At 40.5% G+C, this 23,545-nt stretch overlaps 2 protein-coding genes across 3 annotated transcripts; one reads left to right on the top strand and one right to left on the bottom strand.

The window, feature by feature from the left end:
- Positions 1 to 221: 221 nt before the first annotated feature.
- slc35a5 (solute carrier family 35 member A5) lies at positions 222 to 6,850 on the bottom strand. Of its 2 annotated transcripts, none has more exons than XM_038721381.1 (10): positions 6,731 to 6,850; positions 4,771 to 4,939; positions 4,563 to 4,661; positions 4,337 to 4,470; positions 3,817 to 3,884; positions 3,484 to 3,672; positions 2,601 to 2,801; positions 2,374 to 2,501; positions 1,596 to 1,864; positions 222 to 1,139 (listed from the first exon to the last, which is right to left on the bottom strand). In XM_038721381.1, the coding sequence occupies exons 2-10, from the start codon at positions 4,895 to 4,897 to the stop codon at positions 1,071 to 1,073; spliced, it is 1,284 nt and encodes a 427-aa protein (XP_038577309.1). In that variant the 5' UTR covers positions 4,898 to 4,939; positions 6,731 to 6,850; the 3' UTR covers positions 222 to 1,070. The 2 variants fall into 2 exon arrangements, with proteins under 2 accessions (XP_038577309.1, XP_038577310.1); XM_038721382.1 differs by lacking the exon at positions 6,731 to 6,850 and adding an exon at positions 6,098 to 6,169.
- f5 (coagulation factor V) lies at positions 6,073 to 23,520 on the top strand. The gene is given in 27 exon segments (XM_038721380.1): positions 6,073 to 6,207; positions 8,452 to 8,709; positions 9,083 to 9,165; positions 10,346 to 10,468; positions 10,980 to 11,192; positions 11,305 to 11,466; positions 11,741 to 11,962; positions 12,047 to 12,212; positions 12,656 to 12,836; positions 13,533 to 13,629; positions 13,725 to 13,930; positions 14,691 to 14,838; positions 14,985 to 15,197; positions 15,444 to 17,264; positions 17,267 to 17,492; positions 17,609 to 17,777; positions 19,255 to 19,491; positions 19,856 to 20,072; positions 20,345 to 20,524; positions 20,743 to 20,859; positions 20,948 to 21,019; positions 21,170 to 21,255; positions 21,379 to 21,534; positions 21,630 to 21,774; positions 22,388 to 22,539; positions 22,649 to 22,831; positions 22,952 to 23,520. Coding segments are annotated over 26 exon segments (5,883 nt in total). The 5' UTR covers positions 6,073 to 6,207; positions 8,452 to 8,548; the 3' UTR covers positions 23,099 to 23,520.
- Positions 23,521 to 23,545: the final 25 nt, after the last annotated feature.

The following is a 23,545-nucleotide window of genomic DNA, read 5'->3' as shown; positions in this document are numbered from 1 at the left end:
TTCATGGAAACAAAAATCAAAGTTGTAATACTAGTCGATTTATCATTTCTTCCCCAAATACATTCTATTGAACTTATCACAAACATCTTACCTCTTTATCTTATATTCTTCTACATGTCTTGTTCTTCAGGGTCCATCCACTCCTGACGTGCATTTTCATCCACAATTGTTAATTTTTCACCTTTTAAATTACATGACTGTTACTTATATTTAGACAAAAGTAAAGCACTTTAATTGTAGTTTATTTCAGAACAGACATTCATACATGTTAAAATGTTATGGCACAGACAACAATCTTAAAAGAAGCAAGTATTTCACAGCTGGAATACATCAATACTGTCATATGACTAAAAGTTTAAACCAGTTTGTTGTGCTTTCAGAAATTGAGCCATACTAACTGCTCTAATATGTCAATGCTCTGGTTCTGAGTAGAAAAACAGAACGCCCTGTAACTGTAATGGAAACAACAGTCGTGTTGTGTATGTACATTTCAGCTAATATATAATTTACAATTACATGAACATTTCTGAAGCTATAGGTTGCGAGTGTGTACTGGACTGTTTAGGTTTTCCACAGTGTTTAAATACTGACTAAATAAACACTTCTTTTACACAGTGCCAACAACAATTCAAAACAGTATAAAGTCAAATACAATCTGAAAAACTGAAATTTGACTGCTGGTCATTAAAGCAATCAATCACCTGCAACAGGAATCATTATTTATTATCCATAACAGAAAACCGTAATGATCCCAAATGGCGAATACAGTGACAATGTTTTCCCAAGCACATACACTGATGTACCTTCCACTACATAAATGACAGCACTCATAGATTGACAGGCACATTTCAAAATATACACAACAGTCTTAGTTATCAGAAGTTTCCAACAGAGTTCATCAGTCCATCAACACTGTCATTCACTGTTTAACTGCTGACAGTCGGTAAATAAATGCTTTGACAGAATCTGAGAGCATGCTGCTTCAGAGAGTTCAAGTCTATCGTCCAGCTTAATATTAGCTGCAGCGAAGAAGAAAATCTTCTGTTTTGTAGGAGAGCCATAACTCAGTTCTACAAAGACTCCTCCTCAGATTCACTGTCTGTGTTGGGCTTTGTCAGGAGCTCCAGCTCCTCGCCGTCCTACGACAGAGAACAAGAGCAAATCAGAATGCATGCAGAAGAGGTGGAATACAGTGAACAAACCTGCAGACACAAAGGTCTTCCCAACAGTAACATTAGTATCATCACCAAACTCCAACTTTCCAAGCTTGGTGCTGGTCATGGAAACTACCTCAAAGTCCTGCTAACTCCAGGAAAGTGTCCTCATAACCCACATAGACATCTGTTCTGTTTAATAGCTTCCTCTTTCTAAATCCAATAGACGTCATTGACCTAATGAAATTACGCAAGGTAAGGCACCAGCATGAGTCTGAATGCTGTTTACATTGCAGGGAATCAGGTTTCCTTCTGCATTGAAGAAATCACATTATAGAGAAATGTGTGGGAGGAGAGGAAGGGTGATCAACGCTGTGTTAGAAAATCAGTGTGTGGGCTTGACTAGTGACTACTTTGCGGTCTTTGTGGTTCGCTCCCTACCCCTCTGGACCTCTCGAACACCTCTCCGTTGATGACGCGCAGCTTTTCCTGCTGCAGGCTGTATTCCAGGTCCCTGGGCCGGCTTGCATTGTAGATAAAGATGGCCAGCAGGACCATGGGAGCCTGGAGGAAGAAGTCCAGCGACGGGTGGAAGTCGAAGAGGAAGAGGGAGAGTGCGGTAACTAGAACAGTGGTGATCTGGCCTGTCAGCACATGGAACATGTTGTCTCTGAATTTCAAGATGAAGGCCACAGATAAACCCAGAGCAGCTGGGGAGAAGACAGAGAAGAGCGTGAGACTTCCAACTGCATTTTTCATACCTCTTGTAAGAACTTGCTTTACTTGCAAGATTCCTAGGCCACAAATTATGACTGTATTGACTACTAGAAATGCTACACTCATTACCTCTCTTGCCGAGAGTTAGATGTCATGATGGATACCACTTCTCCAATCTGTCTGTTAATTATGCAGCTACAGCCAGAAGATGTTAGCTAGCCATAAAGAATCAGGGGGAAACAGCTAGCCTGGTTCTGTCCAAAGGTTAAATAAAATACACCAATCAGCATCTAAAGCTGTTGTGTGTTAAATTTAGTTCATTTCATCATACTCACGTCGTAATTTGTTTCTAGTCCTTACTGCTCCCAGCCAAGCAACAGTCTGGCACACAACCACCCGTAAAACCAAAGCTTGTTGTGTTTATACTTTAGCATTTGTATAGATTTTACAAACATAATAAACAGCATTTCTGTCATTTAGGTATGAGGAGCTGTTAACTCACCTGTGATAAGCACTAAACCCAGGGAGTAGATGTTATGTCCATGGAGGAGGCCACAGTGCATGGTGAGGCCTCGTGCCTCACTGCCAAGCCCAAGGGTCAGACCATTAAACACCACACCGAAGGCATACCTAAAAAACCAAGCCACAAAGTACGCCGATTACAATGGAAGAATTAAATGTAACCATGTGTCTTCTGCCTTATTAATTTCTTCTTTAGTTACTGCTCACAATTTACTGTTCTGGATGAAGATGCTCTCAGTGAGCTGGTCTCCTTCTTTCAGAATCTTCTCATTGTAGATATTGGCCATGGCGGAGATGAAGCACTGGAGGAGCAGCAGGATGTGACCCACACCCAGAGCTCGAAGCTTCCCTACTATCCTGTCCCTCCAGGCCTGCCCGGGCAGGGACGACACCCAAGATTCACTAGCACTGTGGTGGGAGAACATGAAAAAATTATTGATTGGCATTTGTTCCAAAACGAGGTAGAAAACAGGCTGCAGTCTGGAGAATCATTGAATTATAAATTATTGATTTATTGAATCCTGATAGATAGACAGCAGATATTTTGTTCTGTGAGGCAAAAAAATCTTCCCTATATTTCCTTTAAATTGGCAAAGAGGAACTCCACCGATTTTACACATTCAAATCAATTTACAAGTCTTGGAGTGTAGTAGAGCTTATGAAGCTTTTATGTGGGGGGCTGCGCAAAATCAGATAAATCGCCTCAAATGATGTCACTTGAGCCAGAGTCGGTTGGGCTGCCGAAGACTACAAATGAAAACAATCTGGCGGTGTGGAGCGAACCAGACCTCTGCAGCTGCTGCTCATCTCTGCTACAGGCTGCAGTAGCTATTACTAGCAAAACACACCCAAATCTCCAAATTAACTGTTTGCAGACACGTTGCATTGTGGGTAATGTAGGTGCCGGGTTTCGACAAGAATGCATGGAATCAAAAAAGTTGATATCTGTGGTTCTGCTGAATCGATTTTGATCCTTTTTGTTTTAAACTGCCCATCATGAGTCTGACAGTGTTATAGGAGTGCGGTGCAAATATGGTGGAACGTACTTCATTCATCACCTATTAATGTATTTCTGCATTTGTCATGTTACCTGCTGTTCCTCATCTGCTCCAGCAGCTGTGTGTAGAGCAGGCAGGAGTTGGAGGGGGTGGAGAGGGGGTTTGAGTGGAGTCCTTGCACAGCAATGGCGTTTTGGCTGCCCCCTGACCCTGTCGTCAAGGAAACAATGGACAGGAAGAGGACAAGCAATGCTGCCCACTGAACCCAGGACAGGCGCCTCCTGAAGGAAAAAGTGAGAAACAAACAAAAAAAAGTTTAATCTGTAGTTGAAATGAGCTGTATTTTATGTCAAAATCTCAAAAGTTTCGCAAAAACATACACATTATCCTATTGAAGAAGAAACGTTTTCAATTGAGCCACTTACTTTAAAACAATCCTGAAAAGTACAGCTGTGGTCAGGATGACAAAGTTGGAGAACAACACTGCCATGGCCTGCGGGGAAGAGGAAGAACAGCTGATTTAGAGATAAACAGCAGAGTGATAGCATTAACATAGTCACAATAACACAAAGTCTTTGGGCAGGACATTTTGTAAAAGCTGATATGATAGGAGAAGTTACAATCTACATTTAGATAACATCAAAACTCGATGAATTGATTTGGTTAAATGCTTTTTAATCCAAAATTAAAGAACTAGAGGCAGAGTCCTTAATATGTAAATGTTTGTAAATTGTGAAGCTTACTCTTGAATTGTGAGCTCACAACATTTTTCACTGGATTTTAAAGAGGGCTTAAAAGAAAAAGTGTGGCTTGCATGTTAATGGGGGTTGAATAATTGAAATGTATGCATTAAAATTCCCCCCAGAAACCCTACTGTAAAGCTAGCACACAAAATATTTCCTTCAGGTAGGTGCGATATAACTAAATAGTTAAATCTTAACTAACAGGCTGCAGGTAAGTCATCACATAGAAGATGATGAGGTTGTCCAGAAAGTAGAGGAAAGCGGGTACAGCCCACTTCAGGGAAGTGAGGAAGGAAGAGCTGGAGGAATAGCCGAGCTCTCTGCATGAGCGTCCCTCTGAAGAAACAGAGAAAAAGAGCAGATAAACATACCGTACCATCACACACACACTAACACACACTCAGACACACTGTGACTTCTATGGTTACCTCGGACTATGACCCTGATTGACATGGCCAGACAGAAGAGCAGTTTGAGCGCCTCAGCAAGTATATTGACAGATGCAGGGAGGAAGTCATACTTGTTCTCTGCAAATTGACCACAAAGAGACACAGTCAACAACATCAGTCGTATACATACAAAAAAAACTCTCAGTGGGAAACAAAAAGTCATATCCGTCTCATGTCAGTCACTCACCAGCGTTGGCAGAGAACTTGAGCAGCAAGATGCGACTGGTCCCCAAGGTTACAAAGCCCAGGCCGAGGGCCAGGGTGTAGCCTGACGAGCGGGAGCAAAGCCTGGGGCAGGAACGGCAGCACGCCATGGCTAGGACTGGAAATACATGCAGTCAGGCCTGCTGTGACACCTTAAAAACACAGACACACAGTGCCCCGAGTTTCAGGGTCCGAATCAAGATTGCAATGAAATGGTGAGATCTTTATCCAACAATATTGAGACCAACAGAGTCACTTGCAACAGCTCTAACACAATGACAAAGCTGCAAACAATCATTCAGTTCGGTCAGAGCTTGGCAGGCTATCCAGGTCAATTAGCAACTGTCATTGAGGAAACTATATTGAAAACAAGTCAAATAAGGGGCATTGAAAACAATATTGCATGTTCCTGTGGCAAAAATATCACTTGGATTATGCTGGATTTTTGTGTTGGACATGGACTATTAACATCCCATTTATGCAGCCTTGCTTATTTACTGCAAATAATTCATTCATTTCATCATCATTTACTCTGTCAGTCATTTTCATAATTAATCAATTAGTTGTTTGTATGGCTGGGCGATATGGCCCTAAAAATTATGTTGTTCCCTAGTGAAAGCTGAATGAACCAGATGGTTAATTGTGGTTTTAAACTTTTCTTTATGTGCAGTACAAACACTTCACAAATCTGAGACAGAACATTAAACTTAATTACGATAAAATCTTTTTTCAACAAATTATTAACAACATTTATTAATTAAATCAAACAATTGTTGAACATTTTTTATATTGTTATTGAGGAAAATTGTATTGCAATAAATATTGTTATTGTTTTATTGCCCAGCCCTAGTTGTTTGTTCCATAAAGTGTCAGAAAATAGTGAAAAATGTCGATCAGTGTTTCCCAAGCAAAGACCAAGATGATGTCCTCAAATGTCTTGTTTTGTCCACAACCCAAAGAAATTCAGTTTAGGAAAGAAACCAAATAATATTCACATTTGAGAAGCTGAAATCAGACTAATCGACTATGAAAATAACTAATCGATTTATAAACTAATAGTTGCAGCTGTAGTCTAATACAATAGTCCTGCTATAAATCTACTTTCATGGAGGTTCAAATGTTGAAATGTTTTTTGTAGAAAATGTTTTAGAAAGGTGTTGATTGCACTTAATGATCATTGGGAGGCTGTTTTTTTCACCCCATTTTTATCAGTGAGGTTAAGGCTAAATAAAAGATAAACCTATCTGTATGACGCAACTGAGTGTATTTAGCTCTTATCCTCTGCCCCCAGCTTCACACGACCTACTCACAGTGCTGCTCTGTCCTGGTCTGACTTCTTCGGGGTTTTTAGGAACTATCTTCTGATGGATGATCAATGAGGAACAACCTGACACACAAACACACACACCGTCGCCTTTGGGTAAGGTCCCCATTCACTTTTACTGACGTGATACAAAGCTCCTGTGCTTTTCTGAAATAATATCAAGCTGAGTAGGATGATGCTCTTCTGATGTAAAATGATTCTTTGGGGTTTAGACAGCTGGTCAGACAAAACAAACATGTGAAGACGTCGACGTTGGTCTGTTGTAGGACATTTAACAGACCAAAAGGACTAACCACAAAATAACAACAAACTAGAGATTAATCGATAATCGTTGCTACCAATCTTTGAGACAGTCTCTTACAATGTTCTAATATACTTAGAGCGCTCACCAAAAGGTTAATTATTTTTGTCAGGGACGTAAACTGATCTGCCCACAAAAAGAATTTAGGATCCAAACGAGTAACGTTAAAGTCTATAAACTCAAGCATCATTTGCACCCAAAACCGTCATGTTTCTGCCAATAACGACGCAAATAAAAGCAAAACGCGGGCTCTTTCACATAATCTTACATGTAGTCACCAAAACGATGTCAAAATTAAACAGTCTTAATGACACTTACATGTTATTTTGATTCCTTCCAAACCATAACTAATGCATTTCGCCTTCAGCCTACCATTACTGCCCCTTCCTGGTTCTTCTGCGACGTGTTGACGTGTTGACGTCAACCTCGCACGCACGCACGCAGCACGCCCGAGTGATTATGGACAGACACAATCGATTGTCCCCATCTGAGAAGATGTGCACCAGGAACTGTATGTGAATGAACACTTTACTTTCTGTATTTAGAAGCCGAAGGAAGAAAATAGTATTACTTTACAGAGTATTTCCATTTTATGTTACTTTACAGACTGCTTATATTTCACTACATTTTGAAGGCAAATATATAAGGCAAATGTACTTTTTACCTTGCAACCTTTGACAGCTAGATTACTAGCTAGATTAGATACTTGATTATCAAAGGAATACAAAATATACATCAATACGTACATTATGATATATTATTATTGGTTCAGCTACCCAGCAGTAGGCCATTTAAACTAATCAAAATTAGCATCACCTTTAATAAGCTCCAACATTAAAGTGATGAACACATTAATGCATCAATCCATGCATTTTAATCCAGTAAGGGCCTTTCTGCATAATGATTACTTTTACTTTTGGTACTTTAAGTAGGCTATATTTTGATGTTAATGTTGAAAGAGTATTTCTACACTGTAGTATTGCTAAAATATCTGAAAACTGCCTTGCAGGGAAAGCCACCCATAAAGGACATTGCAACATATTGATCTTTCATTAAAACTTCGTGAGATATTTCAGTGGATTAAAAAAAATGCCAGGAATCTGCTGAGAAAAACACAACAGAGAGAAACAGACTTTTGGGAGTTTTTATGTGAACTCATGGAAGCCACTGCTGAATGCTAAGACTGTGGTCATGTCAGCAGCTTCAACGTAGACCTTGGATCCAGAGAAGTGACGTATTCTCAATAGTATGCAGGTTACATGTTAACCACACTAAAAACCAGTGACACTGAAAAAAAAATTGACAGTGTAAAAAATATTGGAATACAAAAAATATCAACATAAAATTAAATACTTTAGTGTTATTTTTCAGTGGAACTTTTTTTCAGTGCCAGTACTTGTTTGAATGACATAATGTACCTTGTGTTTAGAGTAAAACTCACCTGGAATAGGTGAGTCCATGCAGTGCTTTAAAAACAAATAATAATAACCAGTGACGGGAGGCCAGTACAGGGAGGATACTGTCTCTTTTCTGTACCAGTTAGGAGTTTCTGCTGCATTTTTGGATTAACTGCAGGTGAGAAAAGGCTCATAACCAACTCCTACATAACAAGAATTGCAATAACTGAGGCAAGGAGTGATAAAACCTAAAATGTACTACAGGCTCCAGATGTTTGAACGGGAGGCATGCTTAAATGCTGCAATATTTCTGTATCTATTCCACAAACATAAATAAATCAAGTTTGTGGTGGGTTGCCTCCACCTATTGCACATACTGTAATGTTATGTCCTTGAATTATGACATATTTTGATGGGATGATTTTCGGGAACATTCCTGAGAAATTTACCATGTAATTTTCCAATACCCACTCCCACCGTGCTTTACCAGCGAGGATGGGAATACGCACACTCCTTGGGGATGACTCAGTAAAACACACAAGGTTTCAATTAGAAGAGAGAGAGGAAAAAAATATGCCAAGACACAGTTCAATGCCCGGGGACATAATGTTTAAACTCAGTGTGTGTGTGTGTGTGTGTCAGTGACAGAAGATAAAGCACAGAGCGGGACCTCTCTGTCAGATCACAGCTTCTTCACTTGCAGAGCAGACCGGTATCACCTGGAGGACTGATCCCAGATATGAGACTCTGTGCCTGGGCTGGAGCTCGGTCTCTCCTGCCCGTCCTGGTTCTTTTGACTCTCCTCCATGTCAAAGCAGACGTGCATAGATCCAGGGAAAGACATTATTACATCGCTGCTGTTGAGATAGACTGGAACTACTCTGGCAATGACACACACAGGTAGGGTACTTGTTTGAATGGATTAGTGGTATTAAAGTATAAGAGTTAATTATTTTTGAAATTCCTACAATGGTTGGGGTTATTTATTCATTTATATGAATTTTGTCTTCACTAACGTGCTGTTATTGAAGTTGTTTGTACTGTGTAAAAACAGTCCTTGTTTAATTTCCTGTTTATTCATCCTGTCATTACATCCAGGTTACTACTGTATGCTTACTATAAACACATAATGGGTCACACGCATTAGTAGTTACATCATATACGGAAACTTGTGACTTCAAATATTAAAGTCCATGTCTTCTTGATATGAGGCACAGTGTGTACGACATGTATTTTGCTGATTCATGTTTTGTGTTTTCCACCAATTCCTTAGGCTTGGTCCCACCTATAAGAAAGTGGTCTTTCGGGAGTATGAGAAAGACTTCAGACATGCTAAAACTCATCCCTCCTGGTTAGGTAAACTTTCTGTGCAATTTACACAGAGACACACTTTGTCTGGCTGTAATTACTAAGAAACACTCATCCTGTCTCCATTCAGATAGATACATTTATTTCCTGATAATTTAATGCACATTTGATACATTTGGTGGCACAAATTAGAGGTCAAATTAAGAATTTTTCAACTGGTACAGTTAATTAGTTAATTATTAATGAGTACCCGCTGATTTATTTAAATTTGTAATAAAAAATAACAGAATAATAGAGTGATTTGACTCTACAGAGTGGTGAGACGCTAACGGAAAAACCTGAACAACAGCTAAAATGCTTCCCTACAGGTTGTGAGGGCTCACTGAACAGTGTGTTGTTGATGATGATCATGTGAATCATATTATGGTCTTTATAGTCACCGGATCTCAACCCAATCAAACACCTATGGAAGGATTTGGAGAAACTCGTCAGGCAGCACACTCATCACCACAAATAAAACACCGAATGAGGGAATATGTTTTGGATGAATGCTGTTCATTCTTCCAGTGGAGAAACTCTACGCAGTTGTGGAGGCTCGTGGTGCCCACAACCTTACTAAGACAGAAAAGAAGGGGATATTAAAAACCTGTATTTAGTTGGTCATATTGGTTTGAAATAGCGACTGGTTTTGATCATGTTTTGATCTTCCTAAGACAGTTTAGGTTGTCACTAATACGTAGAACAGCACAGTTGGTAAAGCATAAATGCATCTGCCAATTTTTGATGAATAGTTAATTTGTTAGATATAGAATAGTTAATTTTTTAATGAAGAGGGAAATTGTTGAAACTGGAGAACAATCTGACTCTATGTCACTACTGTTTCACACAACTACATCAGCAGGTACTGTCCCGACTGAATACTTTCTCCAGTTTCCTCCAGTACCAAAGTACATTTTGTTTTCCAGGACAGTTCTTAAGAAATAACAGTTTCATATGACAGCAAGAGAACATCAAGAAAGCAGTACAAGAAAGGGTAAACATATATCACGCTTGGCTTACAGGGGCCGATGGTATTAGATTTGCTGGTCAATAACAGTCAGTGAATCAGCAGCAACAACACAGAAAGACAGTGATGAGTAAAGAGGACTTTATGTTACTTGTGTCATGATGGGGTACCAAAATACAAGTGCTGTGGATTCCAAAAAAACAAATAAATCTTTCTCCGCAGGTTTACTCGGACCCACGCTGAGGGCGGAGGAAGGAGAGACAATTGTCGTCACTTTCAGAAACATGGCGACTGGACCACATAGCCTCCACCCGCATGGGGTTGCTTACGGGAAACAGTCAGAGGGTGGGTGTCTGTTTATCCCAGCTGCAGATGAGCCTGACAGCTGTGGGTAACTTGAAGACGCCAGTAACGCAGTTTGCCTGTTAGGGTCGTTGTGGGTGCTCGTGATGTTACTCATTCTAATAATTACACAAGATTGGCTAACACAACAAACAACCTTGTTTGTCTTTTTCTAAAATATTAACCAGGACAGGCAGATTATCAAAGTAGACGTACTGAAGTCCAACAGGAAGCATTGCTAAGCCTTAGGAAAGCAATGTCTGTGTCCATTCATATGGAGAAAATGTAGGAAAGTTAACAGTGCTCCTAAATTAGCTCTTAATGTTCTTAAACTTGCCGGTCAGAGTGCAGAGGAATTCAAAATTAAAGAACAACTTGCAGGAAACTCTTCATTAAGGATTCATTATTTTTGGCACTGGTATTTAATTAATTAGACCATTCCGACATCATACATTATTAATCCATAAGGAAGAGAGTTTTTGCCCTTATTCAAACTGCCTTTTCCCCCCTGCAGGAGCCAGCTACTTTGACAACACATCACAGAAAGAGAAGGAGGATGACGTAGTGGAGCCCAACAGTGAACACGTTTACTACTGGGAGGTGACATCAGATGTTTCTCCACAGCCAAATGACCCTACCTGTCTCACATACACCTATATTTCCCACCATAACGTTGTGGAGGACTACAACTCAGGGCTCATTGGTACTTTACTCATCTGCAAGCCTGGTAAGCTGTAAAATGCGAATCACAAAATATCAGTTGCTGCTGCGCCCAAATGAATTGGTCATTATTTTTGACCGCTCTCACACTGTCTTCCCTACTCTCTCTCTCTCTGCAGACAGTCTGGATGAGACGGGGAAGCAGATTGCCGCCAACCAGGAGTACGTTTTCCTTTTTGGGGTCTTTGATGAGAAAGAGAGCAAGTACAAACCAAACGGCCATGCCTCAGACAACCATGTCAAATACACCATCAACGGATACACAGAGGGATGGCTACCTGGTTAGTCTGTCCAACATTAGCAAATCAGAACACCTCATTGTGTAGTTAATTTTAGAGATTTGCTAGTTTACTATTAGTTTACTTTTGTGGCTACTTTTATGCAGACAAATGATATGAATACTTCTTCAACTACACACACAAATGTATGAGTGAGTGTTAGACGCCACGGGGATGTACAGTCAGGGAAAAGACATTCAGCAGATGTCCTGCATAAACAAAACAATTCAAAGAAAAAATACACAATATGACAGACAGTTTGCGCTTTTATTTTCAGATGTCAGCGTGTGTGCACATGCCTCTGTGAGCCTGCATCTGTTGGGTATGAGCTCAGAGCCAGAGGTATTCTCAGTGCATATGAACGGGCAGGTGCTGCAGCAGGCCGGACATAAAGTGTCATCTGTCGGCCTGATCAGTGGCTCCTCCACCACTGCCAGCATGGTGTCTCTCCACACAGGCCGCTGGCTGCTCTCCTCACACATCGTCAAGCACATGGAAGGTAAGTCTTCCACCCACCACCGATCGATCGTTTTTACCAGTGTAACTACATTTATAAGAAATAAACGTGTTTCTGCCACTGCAGCTGGCATGCATGGCTTTGTGGATGTGAAAAAGTGTGCCGGCTTCGACGCACCCCAGCGAAGGATGACCATTGAGCAGAAACGACACAGCAGAGAGTGGAAATACTACATAGCTGCTGAAGAAGTTGTCTGGGACTATGCACCTGAAATGCATGACTACATAGATGAGTAAGCACCATTTACAGATACATTTTAGAGCATTTTATAAGTTTCACAGCATTTTTAAAGGTGTACATGCAAACTAAATCAGACATACCTCTGTAGCAACATAAATCCTTTGTGTTTGTAATTAATTTGAGGTGCTACTGTTTATTTTTATTCATGGCTTTAGCAATTTAAAAGTCCTGATGTACACTGTCGTGTTTACTGTCAAAAGGGAGACTATGATAGTTGTGTTGATTGGTGTGTAAACCTGGTTTTCTGTTCACTTCTGCTTTACTGAAGAAGCTAAACATATTAGAGTTATTTTCCATCTTTTCTCTCAACTCTGAGTGAGTGGGGGCCAACAGTGCTGAGGCTGTGTGGAACAAGTGTTTAAAATGGCCATGTTTGCTTACGGAAGGTATATCAATGTCTCAAAATATATTTAAATCTTGTATCTTTCTGTGTAGGAACTTCAAATTTCAGTTCCTGAAACAGTCGTCAACGCGCATAGGCAAGAAGTACAAGAAGGCAGTGTATACACTGTACAACAATGAGTCATTCACTGAAAGGATAGAGAACAAGCAAAGGAAAGATGAACTTGGGATTTTGGGCCCAGTGATCAGAGCACAAATCAGAGATGTCATCAAGGTGAGACCTTACTCAATTAAAATCAAATCAAATCAAATATTATAGAAGAGTGTTGTAAATGCTAAGCATGCCAAACAAATATTTAGGCATTAATACAGTATATTGAATAATTTACAAACATAAAAAAAATGTAAAGTACATTCTAAAACTAACAGGCACCTGATGAAGAGACTTACGACAATTTGTGTTCTCCGTTAGAAGGCACTACCTTTGAAATATAGTATTTGAATATACAAGTCAACCAAAGGGCTCTTTGTACCAAATAGTGGAATATTTTTGACGTGAGTCATCTGAACTCAGTCCAACTCAACAGGGCTGTTGCTGCTTACTTAGACTTACTTAGAAATGACTAATTATTAGTATTTGGATTATAGACTGAATGTAAAACGTCCCTGAAACAAGTTAGAGAATAAGCGTGTCTGCTGAGATCTGACCTGAGTTCAGCTATTGACTGAAAAGGATTTGAAAATCAATATTTAAGATTTAAGTTTTTGTTTATCTTAACTTCAAGAGCCGTCTAGTGAATTTGGGGCACTATGTATAAAAATGGCTACAGTTCCTGCTCTGTTCATGATTCCAAATGAAACTGAAAGTCAGCACTTAAACCTCATAGTCATAGTTTTCAAATCAAAGACTGTGAGCACAGGGGCAACTCACAAATCATATGTCGACAAATATCCTCCTGTCCTTTTACAGATTGTTTTTAAGAACATGGCATCCAGGCCCTACAGCATCTATCCACATGGACTGACAATAGAGAAGTCAGAAGAGGGAGTCAACTACCCTGCAGGAGGTACTAAATCAATTCAACAAACTGACTGAACCGTACAGTGGGTTTGATTATATATAATTATTACAATAAAATTAATGTCTCAATGTGTCTGCCAGGCAACCAGACCCATGGTGTTCAGCCAGGTGAGACACACACCTATGTTTGGAAAGTGGTGGAAGAGGATGAGCCTTTGGACAAAGACTCTCGATGTCTGACACGAATGTACCACAGTGCAGTGGACACACCACGTGACATCGCCTCAGGACTGATAGGACCAATCCTCATCTGCAAGAGTCTGTCCCTCAATGTCAGAAATGTGCAGGTAAAAAGATTTTACGTTTATTTTTCAAAGAAACTTTCAAACTTTGGTGATCCCTTAACTTTTCTCTAGTGCCACCAAGAGGTTGAGATTTAAGGTTTTTAGTGAAATGTCTCAACAGCTACTGAATGGGTTGCCAAGAAATGTGGTTCAGAAATTCATGTTGCCCTCAAGATGATTTGTAACCACTTTGGTAATCCCTTAAATTTTTGATCTAGTGCCATCATCAGGTTATTTTTTTAATTCATCAAATACGTTGGTTTGTAACCAAATGCCTGCAATGACATTCTCACCCACCTTATCTGTATTTTGTGTTCAGTGCTAATTAGCGAATGTTAGCAGGTTAATTTGTGAACATGGTAAACTTACTGCTAAACATCACTAGCAACTGTTTTTTTCTTGTTTTTATTTAATTTCATGTGTACATTTATAGGGTCAGCACACATTAATCAACATTTTGATGAATTTTCCATTGTTAGCAAGTTGGCAAATTTTTGTCTACTGTCCTTTGGTGATATGTTTTGAAACCAATTTAGGTTAATGCAGTGGACACTGAAAAACATTTTGTTGTATTTGTAGATTAACATAAAAAGGTACATTTGATGTTTTTTTCAGTTTTGTTGTGATGAAAGATTGGTAGAATTTAGTCCACCAAATATATACATTTCAACTTTCAACAGAAAACGGTTTATTTAACAATCAAAACTATACTACAAATGTAAGACATTTTAAAATAAATAGAGGTTTTGGTTTGTTTCTACAGCTGAAAGCAGACAGGGAGCAGCATTCCATGTTGGCTGTGTTCGATGAGAACAAGAGCTGGTACCTAGATCACAACATTCGCCAATATTGTGATCAATCCAAAGTCAACAAGGCAGACCCGGACTTTTATAAGTCCAATGTCATGCATAGTAAGTTTCCCCATAATCTGATTGAAGCTAATAAAAGCTACTTCTAAAAGACATAATATATTCCCTCCGTTATTTCCTCATACATCTTACTGCATTGCCTCCAGCTCTCTGTCAGATGACTAATATTCATTTAAATTTCCTTACAGCAATTAACGGTTATGTGTTTGAGAGCGGCCCACTCTTGGGCTTCTGCAATGGTGAGATTGCAACATGGCACGTGTCCAGCATTGGAGCGCAGGACTACATCCAGACAGCTACTTTCTACGGCCATACATTTGAGCTGAATGAGCGGACAGAGGACTTTCTCAGCCTCTACCCCATGACTGGAGAGACCATCACTATGAAGTTGGAAAACATTGGTCAGTGAGGGCTTATAATGCCTTTTTTAAGTCAAACTGTGTATCCAAATATTTGATGTGTAGGGATATGTTTAACTTGAGAAAAGCCAATGTACTGTATTTAATCTAATACTGTAATGCAAGAGTAGGTGATATGACATGTGAGGTTATGGAGACTATTGATATTTAATGCCACCATCTCAAATTTTTTGCACAAGTAAAAGCTGCTCGGTTTTGGATGATTTTTGTATTTCCCTCTTGACCCAGGTGTCTGGCTCCTGGCTTCCCTGAATTCTCACGAGACAACCAAAGGAATGCGGGTAAAGTTTCGGGATGCTGAGTGCTATCATGACAATCAGTATGAGTACAATGACTATGAAGATACAACAGCAAACAAGGAATTTACCGTGTGGAAACCTCCGAGTTTGGATGAAATCAAGAAGGAAGAGGAGAAGCCAAAACCTGCAAAAGAAAGGACAGAGAAGACGGATATAGACACAGAAATGTATGCAGATGAATTAGGTCTCAGGTCTTTGAAGAACCAATCTAGTAGCACAGATGTGGAAGAGCTGGACCTGTCTTTCCTCGACTATGATGCTATTGATGTGCCTGATGGAGATACAAATTCCACCCTTCATTCCAAGAAGAAAAAGACAAATGCTCTAAATAAGATATCATTATCAAATTGGAAAGAAGTGGATGGACAAGACCTTACAGCTGTTAATTTGCTGAACCAAAGCATCAGTGAGAATACAACACATATGCAGAACAGTAGTAATCCATCAACTTTAGACAGTTATTTTTCCACCTTTTTTTATTTCCTAAACATGTTACTAAAGAATGGCCGCATAACCACAAATGGCAGTGATTCTGTAGTTGTCTCAGCTCATGATAATGTTACAGAATCTGACACAAAGAACACAACAGTTCACAATGCCACTGCATTATCAAAGGTTAGGAATTTATCAACAGAGATGACCAATCTTACTGTGACCTCCAGAGAAACCTCAGGTTCCATCTTGGAGATTGAAAGAATCAATGTCACCCAGACCGGAACTTCTGTGGGCACGATCTGGGCCGAGGACTCAGAGGAGAGGCTCACCAGAGGGGATGTGTTTTCTTCCTCTGTGCCTCTGTCCAACTCCAGCACAAACACTCTCAACAATAATCCAGAGGGCAATGTCACCTCTGAGAATAACACAGCAACTAACCATGTTAACATGTCAGCAGATGGAACACACCGTTCATTGTCTATTCCAGCATCTGATGTAGGAGAGGCTGACATAAGCAGCACAGACAGACATATCTTGATCATCTCTGAGTTGGAAGTGGAGAGCACAGGAAATAATACCAGTGACAATGACTCTCTGATAACTATACCTGAGCCGGATTATGGACTTCAAATGAATTCCTCTGAAATTGTGACATATCCTGCCAATTCCAACCATGACAATGAAACACACGTTTTGCTTGAAACCGAGCCCTCACAGGATGTCACAGGGAATATATCCAGATCAAATATATCAAGTGAGATTAGTTTGCAGAATGTCACAGCTCTTCCTGGCGAGTTAAACCACACGTCTAACGGGGAAGGTTTCTCCAATAATACTGTGTTTTCAGGGAACCTGGAGGAGGTACCTGCCACAGACAGCAGTGAAGAAGTGCTTATCTACCTTAAAGAAACAAATACAGAGGGGATTAAAACCACCTCTGTCAAAACACATGGGCACAACTGGACTTATGAGGTAACTCACCAAGTGGTACCCATGGATATTCCTGACTACATGAAGAAATACTTTGGGAATGAGACGCCTCAAACGACACCAACTCCAAAAAAGAAGACCAAGAAGGTGAATGTCCGACAGAGGCCCCAGAAGGGCCAACGCATGAAAACAAAGAAAAGGAAGGAGTTCAATCCTCTTGTCAGGAGTGGCTTACCACTCTCTCCTCGTGGATTCAATCCAGGAATGAGCCCGCGTGGGTCACGACCCCATGCACCACAACCCGTCTCTGATGAGGAGGAGCTCATTAACATGCCTGTGGTCATTGGTGTACCCCGATACCCCGATTTCAGTGACTACGAGCTGTATGTCCTGGGGACGATCCAAATCATCTAGAGCTTGATGAGCAAAATGTGAAAGCAAACGAATATGAGTATGTGTACTTCAAAGACCCCTACAGCGGTCATGAGGACATCAAGAATCTCAACCTGGACGAGACCACCAAATACTACTTAAAATTCTCAGGCCCAAATGTCAAGACTTATTTCATCGCTGCAGAGGAGGTTGAGTGGGACTATGCTGGTTACGGAGCGAGGTAAGCTCAGAGATAGCAACAAAAAAAGTTCATGACTATTCAGATTGATTTGAAAATTGGACAGCAGGTACACATCCATTCATGCAAAGCTGACATAAGGTTCTTTTATCGCCCAGGAGGCAAGACAAGTCGCAACAAAGCAGCAGAGAAACTAAGTTTACCAAGGTGGTTTTCCGAAGTTACATGGACAGTAGCTTCAGCACACCTGAAATCCGTGGTGAGTTAGATGAGCATCTAGGCATCCTGGGACCTATCATCAAGGCAGAGGTTGGACAAAGCATCATGGTAAGACTGTCAGCATCAGCTGCAAAGCTGTCATTTGTATAGCTCTTCTGAAGTTGCACATTTTAGAGATTTTCTGTGTGAAGGCTTTACTGTCCTTGTTTTCTATAAATTGTAGCATATCCATGTCTGATTGCTTTATGTAAACCATGCCTTAGTGGAATTTCTTGCTGAGGGTAAAATAAGACTGATAACAGTCTTGTGTGTACACTAAATATGATGACACAGGGAGCAGCCTTTTAGTTTAGCTAAGCACAAAGTCTGAAAACAGGGGGCATTGGCTACTCATGCTCATACATCTCCAAAGCTCACCAATCAAATTGTTCAGTCTTATTTGTTTGATCCATACAAAAAAGTGTAAAAACGACATGTGGTGGTTTCATGGGGGATTATGTGCTGGACCACTTCCTGCAGGGGTCTGTTTCCCTAGCTGTTTAACTGGCTTCTGGCTGTACATAATATACACTGCTCAAAAAAATAAAGGGAACACTAAAATAACACATCCTAGATCTGAATGAATGAATTAATCTCATTAAATACTCCTTTCTTTACATAGTTGAATGTGCTGACAACAAAATCACACAAAAATTATCAATGGAAATCAAATTTATCAACCCATGGAGGTCTGGATTTGGAGTCACACTCAAAATCAAAGTGGAAAACCACACTACAGGCCGATCCAACTTTGATGTAATGTCCTTAAAACAAGTCAAAATGAGGCTCAGTATTGTGTGTGGCCTCCACGTGCCTGTATGACCTCCCTACAACGCCTGGCCATGCTCCTGATGAGGTGGCGGATAGTCTCCTGAGGGATCTCCTCCCAGACCTGAACTAAAGCATCCGCCAACTCCTGGACAGCCTGTGGTGCAACGTGGCGTCGGTGGATGGAGCGAGACATGATGTCCCAGATGTGTTCAATTGGATTCAGGTCTGGGGAACGGGCGGGCGGTCCATAGCATCAATGCCTTCCTCTTGCAGGAACTGCTGACACACTCCAGCCACATGAGGTCTAGCATTGTCTGGCATTAGGAGGAACCCAGGGCCAACCGCACCAGCATATGGTCTCACAAGGGGTCTGAGGATCTCATCTCGGTACCTAATGGCAGTCAGGCTACCTCTGGCGAGCACATGGAGGGCTGTGCGGCCCCCCAAAGAAATGCCACCCCACACCATTACTGACCCACCGCCAAACCGCTCAGGCTGGAGGATGTTGCAGGCAGCAGAATGTTCTCTTGTTCCTCAGTGTTGCTTCCTAAGTGGACAGTTTGATTTCACAGGAGTGTGATTTACTTGGAGTTACATTGTGTTGTTTAAGTGTTCCCTTTATTTTTTTGAGCAGTGTATATTTATCACAGTGACATTAGAGCTGTATTGATCTTTTCATCTAACACCTGGCAAGAAAATCAATCTGCCCCGAATGTCTAACTATTCCTTCAAAGCCATAACTACCTAATCACAGAATGTGTCTTTTTTCTTGCAGGTGGTGTTCAGGAACAAAGCCAACCGTGCGTACTCCTTACACCCAAATGGGGTTTCCTACACCAAGCAGACAGAGGGTCTGTCTTACGAAGACGACTCGAAGTACTGGTATAAATATGACAATGAGGTTCAACCCAATACTACCTTCACATATATATGGAAGGTCGATGCTGTGGTTGGGCCAACGCCAGATGAGTCTCACTGTCGGACCTGGGCCTACTATTCAGGTGTTAATCCTGTGAGTAATTTGCACTTTTTAAAAAAAATATTAACTAAATATCAGTTTAGTATTGCATGTATTGAATAATGCTATTTGTAGAATTTGAGTTTCTGACTGTGGCTCCCCCTAGTGGCAGCATAAAAACACTGTGGGAAAGTGAGACGCACTGCACCGATTTTCACCAGGATTCTACAAATAAACCATCAAAATCAAAATAATTGAAAAGATATAATAGATAATCACATTCAGATTATACACATAGGGGCTTTAAAGTAAGATTAAACTGAATCTAACACATTCAAGTATGTATTAGGATTCAGCACAGTGGTATATATTTTCAAAAAATACTAATATTAAACCTAGTGCATGCTCTGTCTTTTAGGAAAGGGATATCCACTCTGGCTTGATTGGGCCTTTGCTGGTGTGTCGAGAGGGCACCCTGGACAGGACGTTAACAGACATGAGGGAGTTCACATTGCTTTTCATGATCTTTGATGAGTCTAAGAGTTGGTACTACGAGCAGAACCACGAGATGATGCAGAGGAAAACCCGAAGGAGAGTTATGGACCTCAACTTCAAGGACAACCTCAAGTTCCATTGTAAGGCATTATGTACCTTCAACTAGCCCGGTTCAAATGATAATCCTCCCACAAATCTTTTAAATTTTGTCAGCAAGAATTTTAACATGCTTATTTACACATGGAGTATTTACATCACCGTTAATATTATATCACTGTGTCAGAACATGGTACTTTAGGTAGCAAAGAGTTGCAGTACCATTTCTTCCATGCATTCAGGATCAGTTACAGAACAGAAACACAGTGACCAAAAATGATTAAACAATATGTCTTTTTGTCTCTTGTGTCCAAAGCCATCAATGGCATTATACACAACTTGAAGGGCCTGAGGATGTACACCAACCAGCTCGCGTGCTGGCACCTAATAAACATGGGTTCCCCTAAAGACTTTCAGAGTGTCCACTTCCACGGACAGACGTTCCTCCACAAGAAGATAACCAACTACAGACAGGCCGTCTACCCACTGCTGCCTGGTGAGCAACATGTTTGTTTGTTATATCACTTCAGAATAACATCTTTTGCTGCATTTCTTCTTTCAAGTTGTGAATAGAAGACATGCGCTACAGTATTTGGATTGATGGTACCTCAAAACAGTTTTAATACAGAGAATAGCTACTGGATATATTTGATGTCAAAAATGTATCAGAGATAGCGTGTGTTTCGACTTAATGACTGAACTGTCTTTTGTCAGGGAGCTTTGCTACTCTGGAGATGTATCCATCCAAACCTGGTCTGTGGCAGCTGGAGACAGAAATTGGATTCAACCAACAGAAGGGCATGCAGACCCTCTTTCTGGTTCTAGATAATGGTACAAACATTTACAATATGATTTTCTAACTACATTGACATACTGTTATGTTATGATACTGAGAAACCGCTTGTATGTCTCCTCCAAGACTGCTACCGTCCGCTGGGTCTACAGTCCGGCACCGTGAAAGACAACCAGATCACAGCTATTAACACTAGAGGTAGCCATAGCCATACCTCCTCCAATTTACACCCATCTGTTTTGGCAACAAATGCACTGTGGTCCCACTGCAATCACCATGACAAGTGAAATGACTGCAGAAGTTTTGCAGTTTAGCTCTAGATGAATGACAGTATTTCTATCTTTGAAGGATACTGGGAGCCTCATCTTGCCAGATTGAACAATCAGGGTAAATATAATGCATGGAGCACAGAGCAGAACCACAGCTGGATTCAGGTATGTGATGAAGGTGCAATAAATGTGTGTGTGTGTGTGTGTGTGTGTGTGTATTTTTGACTATATTTGCATTTGCTTTCTATGTGAATACAATCTGCTACCTGTGGAATTCCCCCTGTACAGGTGGACTTCCAGCGGCCAGTTGTGATCAGCCAGGTGGCCACCCAGGGAGCCAAGCAGATTTTCTATTCCCAGTTTGTGGAGAAGTATGCTATCTCCTACAGCAGCGACCGCCGGAATTGGATTTTCTATAAGGGTGACAGCAGGGACATCAGGAAGGTGGGGGACATTGATCAAAGCAAACAACTACAAACTAAGAGAAAAGTATGTGATCAACTCTTTACTTCTCTCTGTCTGCTCTTCTCTTCCACCAGGTATTCCCTGGGAACCGGGGAGTCAATGGGCCAGAGACAAACACCTTCTTTCCTCCTGTGATTGCACGGTTCATTAGGCTCCACCCCATCACCTGGTACAACAAGGCCACACTCCGCATGGAGTTCTACGGCTGTGAGCTTGACGGTAAGATGTTAATGTACCGTAAGGATAGAAAGTATTTGAAATGTTTAATTGACTTTGTGTGGGCAAGCCAGAACTCAAGTCAATCCCTTATATCCAGCTGTATCTTCTGATCCATTTCCACATCTTATATTGTTTTATTTTTTTAAATCGCATAATAAGCTAAATCCATACAGTACATACTAGTCTGCAGTTCTTTGACATAAAGTGGCAAAACTTGTGTTAAAGATTCTCTGAAACCTCATAGTCAATATTTATTTCATATATTCTTGATTTTGTTCATTGTTCACTAGCAACATAACTTTACTCTTTATTTGTACAGTCATTTTTTTGGAAAAACAATGTATCACACCAATAGATTCTCCAAAGTGCAGACATTATGTTGATCCATTTGGTATGAGCTCCAGATTTATTCTACAGATATTTACTACTTTTATGTATTTGCTATACACATCAGCTATGTGCTCCACATTAACTACATTAAATGTACAAATATGACCAATCTTTTTGTATAATTTATGATAAATGCTTTTCCTGGTTAACAAAAACTTTGTCTGCTTTGCAACATGACACTTGTTTGATTCCTGTAAATGACATTTCTAATGTTCTCCCTCAGGCTGCTCAGTGCCGCTGGGGATGGAGAGCAGACAGATAGAAGACCATCGTATTACAGCCAGCTCCACAGCATCCAGCTGGTACTCGGGACCCTGGAACCCATCTCTTGCACGCCTCAACAAGCAGGGCACCATCAATGCATGGCAAGCTAAGGTACAAAATCCCAATAGTCACATACATGTTGTGTATTAAGTAGAACTTAAGTAGTTCATAAATGCACATAGCAACCTACAAGTCAACCCCCCCGCCCTCTCTTCCACAGTATAATGACATGAACGAGTGGCTTCAGGTGGAGCTGCCCAAAGTTAAGAAGATCACAGGTATAATAACGCAAGGAGCCAAGTCTCTGGGGAAAGAGATGTATGTCATGTCCTATGCTCTGCAGTACAGCAACAATGGGATACACTGGAACCAGTACACAGATGATGAGGACCTCCCTTACAAGGTGAGCTGCTGCAAAATCACGGGGAAACTGTAATTACATGAACCAGTTCACCGGAGTTTTCTTTGACAGTAGTAGATAGTGATACTTAACAATTCTCTCTCTCTCTCTCGTCAAATCCAGACCTTTCCCGGAAATACAGATAGCAACGACCATGTGAAAAACTACATCTACCCTCCTATTTTCTCCCGCTTCATCCGAATCATCCCCAAAAGCTGGATGGTCTCCCTCACCATGAGAATAGAACTACTGGGCTGTGACTTTGAGTGAAACACACACACTATATACATCTATACCAAATGAGGACAGGTCAGGTCAACCATGCACATGTACAGGCAAACTGAAACACACAAGTAGTGTACGCACATCCACTCATACAGTTTGTGAAACTCAACTGTTCAAATTGCCACTGGTTTCCTTCTTGCCAGATGTGGATGTTGCCACAAGGAGAATGCAAAAATAGTAATATACAACCTAATACAATGCAGGGTGTTTTATTGTACAAATATATGCCCGGTTTTTATATATAATATAATTTGTTATAAAACATATTAGTGAATGCAATAATATGCAGCACTTTTTCAAAGCTGATATTTGGACATCAGAAATGAATATAAATTAATGTAAATATGTAAGTAAAGATCATGTAATTTATTTTTAAATAAATATGATGTGATTTATGCGTACATAAATGAACGGATTCTCTTTGCAAATAGC

This window comes from Micropterus salmoides, unplaced genomic scaffold (assembly GCF_014851395.1).
Source record: "Micropterus salmoides isolate LMB-PRFRI ecotype aquatic unplaced genomic scaffold, ASM1485139v1 Ms_hic_scaffold_15, whole genome shotgun sequence".
Classification (NCBI taxonomy): Eukaryota; Metazoa; Chordata; class Actinopteri; order Centrarchiformes; family Centrarchidae; genus Micropterus; species Micropterus salmoides.
This window is presented reverse-complemented; position numbering and strand designations above follow the sequence as displayed.

What these genes read in the sequence shown, in the direction of transcription:
- slc35a5 (XM_038721381.1), bottom strand. Translation starts at nt 4,897, where the DNA reads ATGGCGTGCTGCCGTTCCTGCCCCAGGCTTTGCTCCCGCTCGTCAGGC. An exon ending in CAAGTTCTCTGCCAACGCTG is followed by an intron (nt 4,662 to 4,770) that starts GTGAGTGACTGA and finishes GTCAATTTGCAG; the next exon opens with AGAACAAGTATGACTTCCTC. An exon ending in AATCAGGGTCATAGTCCGAG is followed by an intron (nt 4,471 to 4,562) that starts GTAACCATAGAA and finishes CTGTTTCTTCAG; the next exon opens with AGGGACGCTCATGCAGAGAG.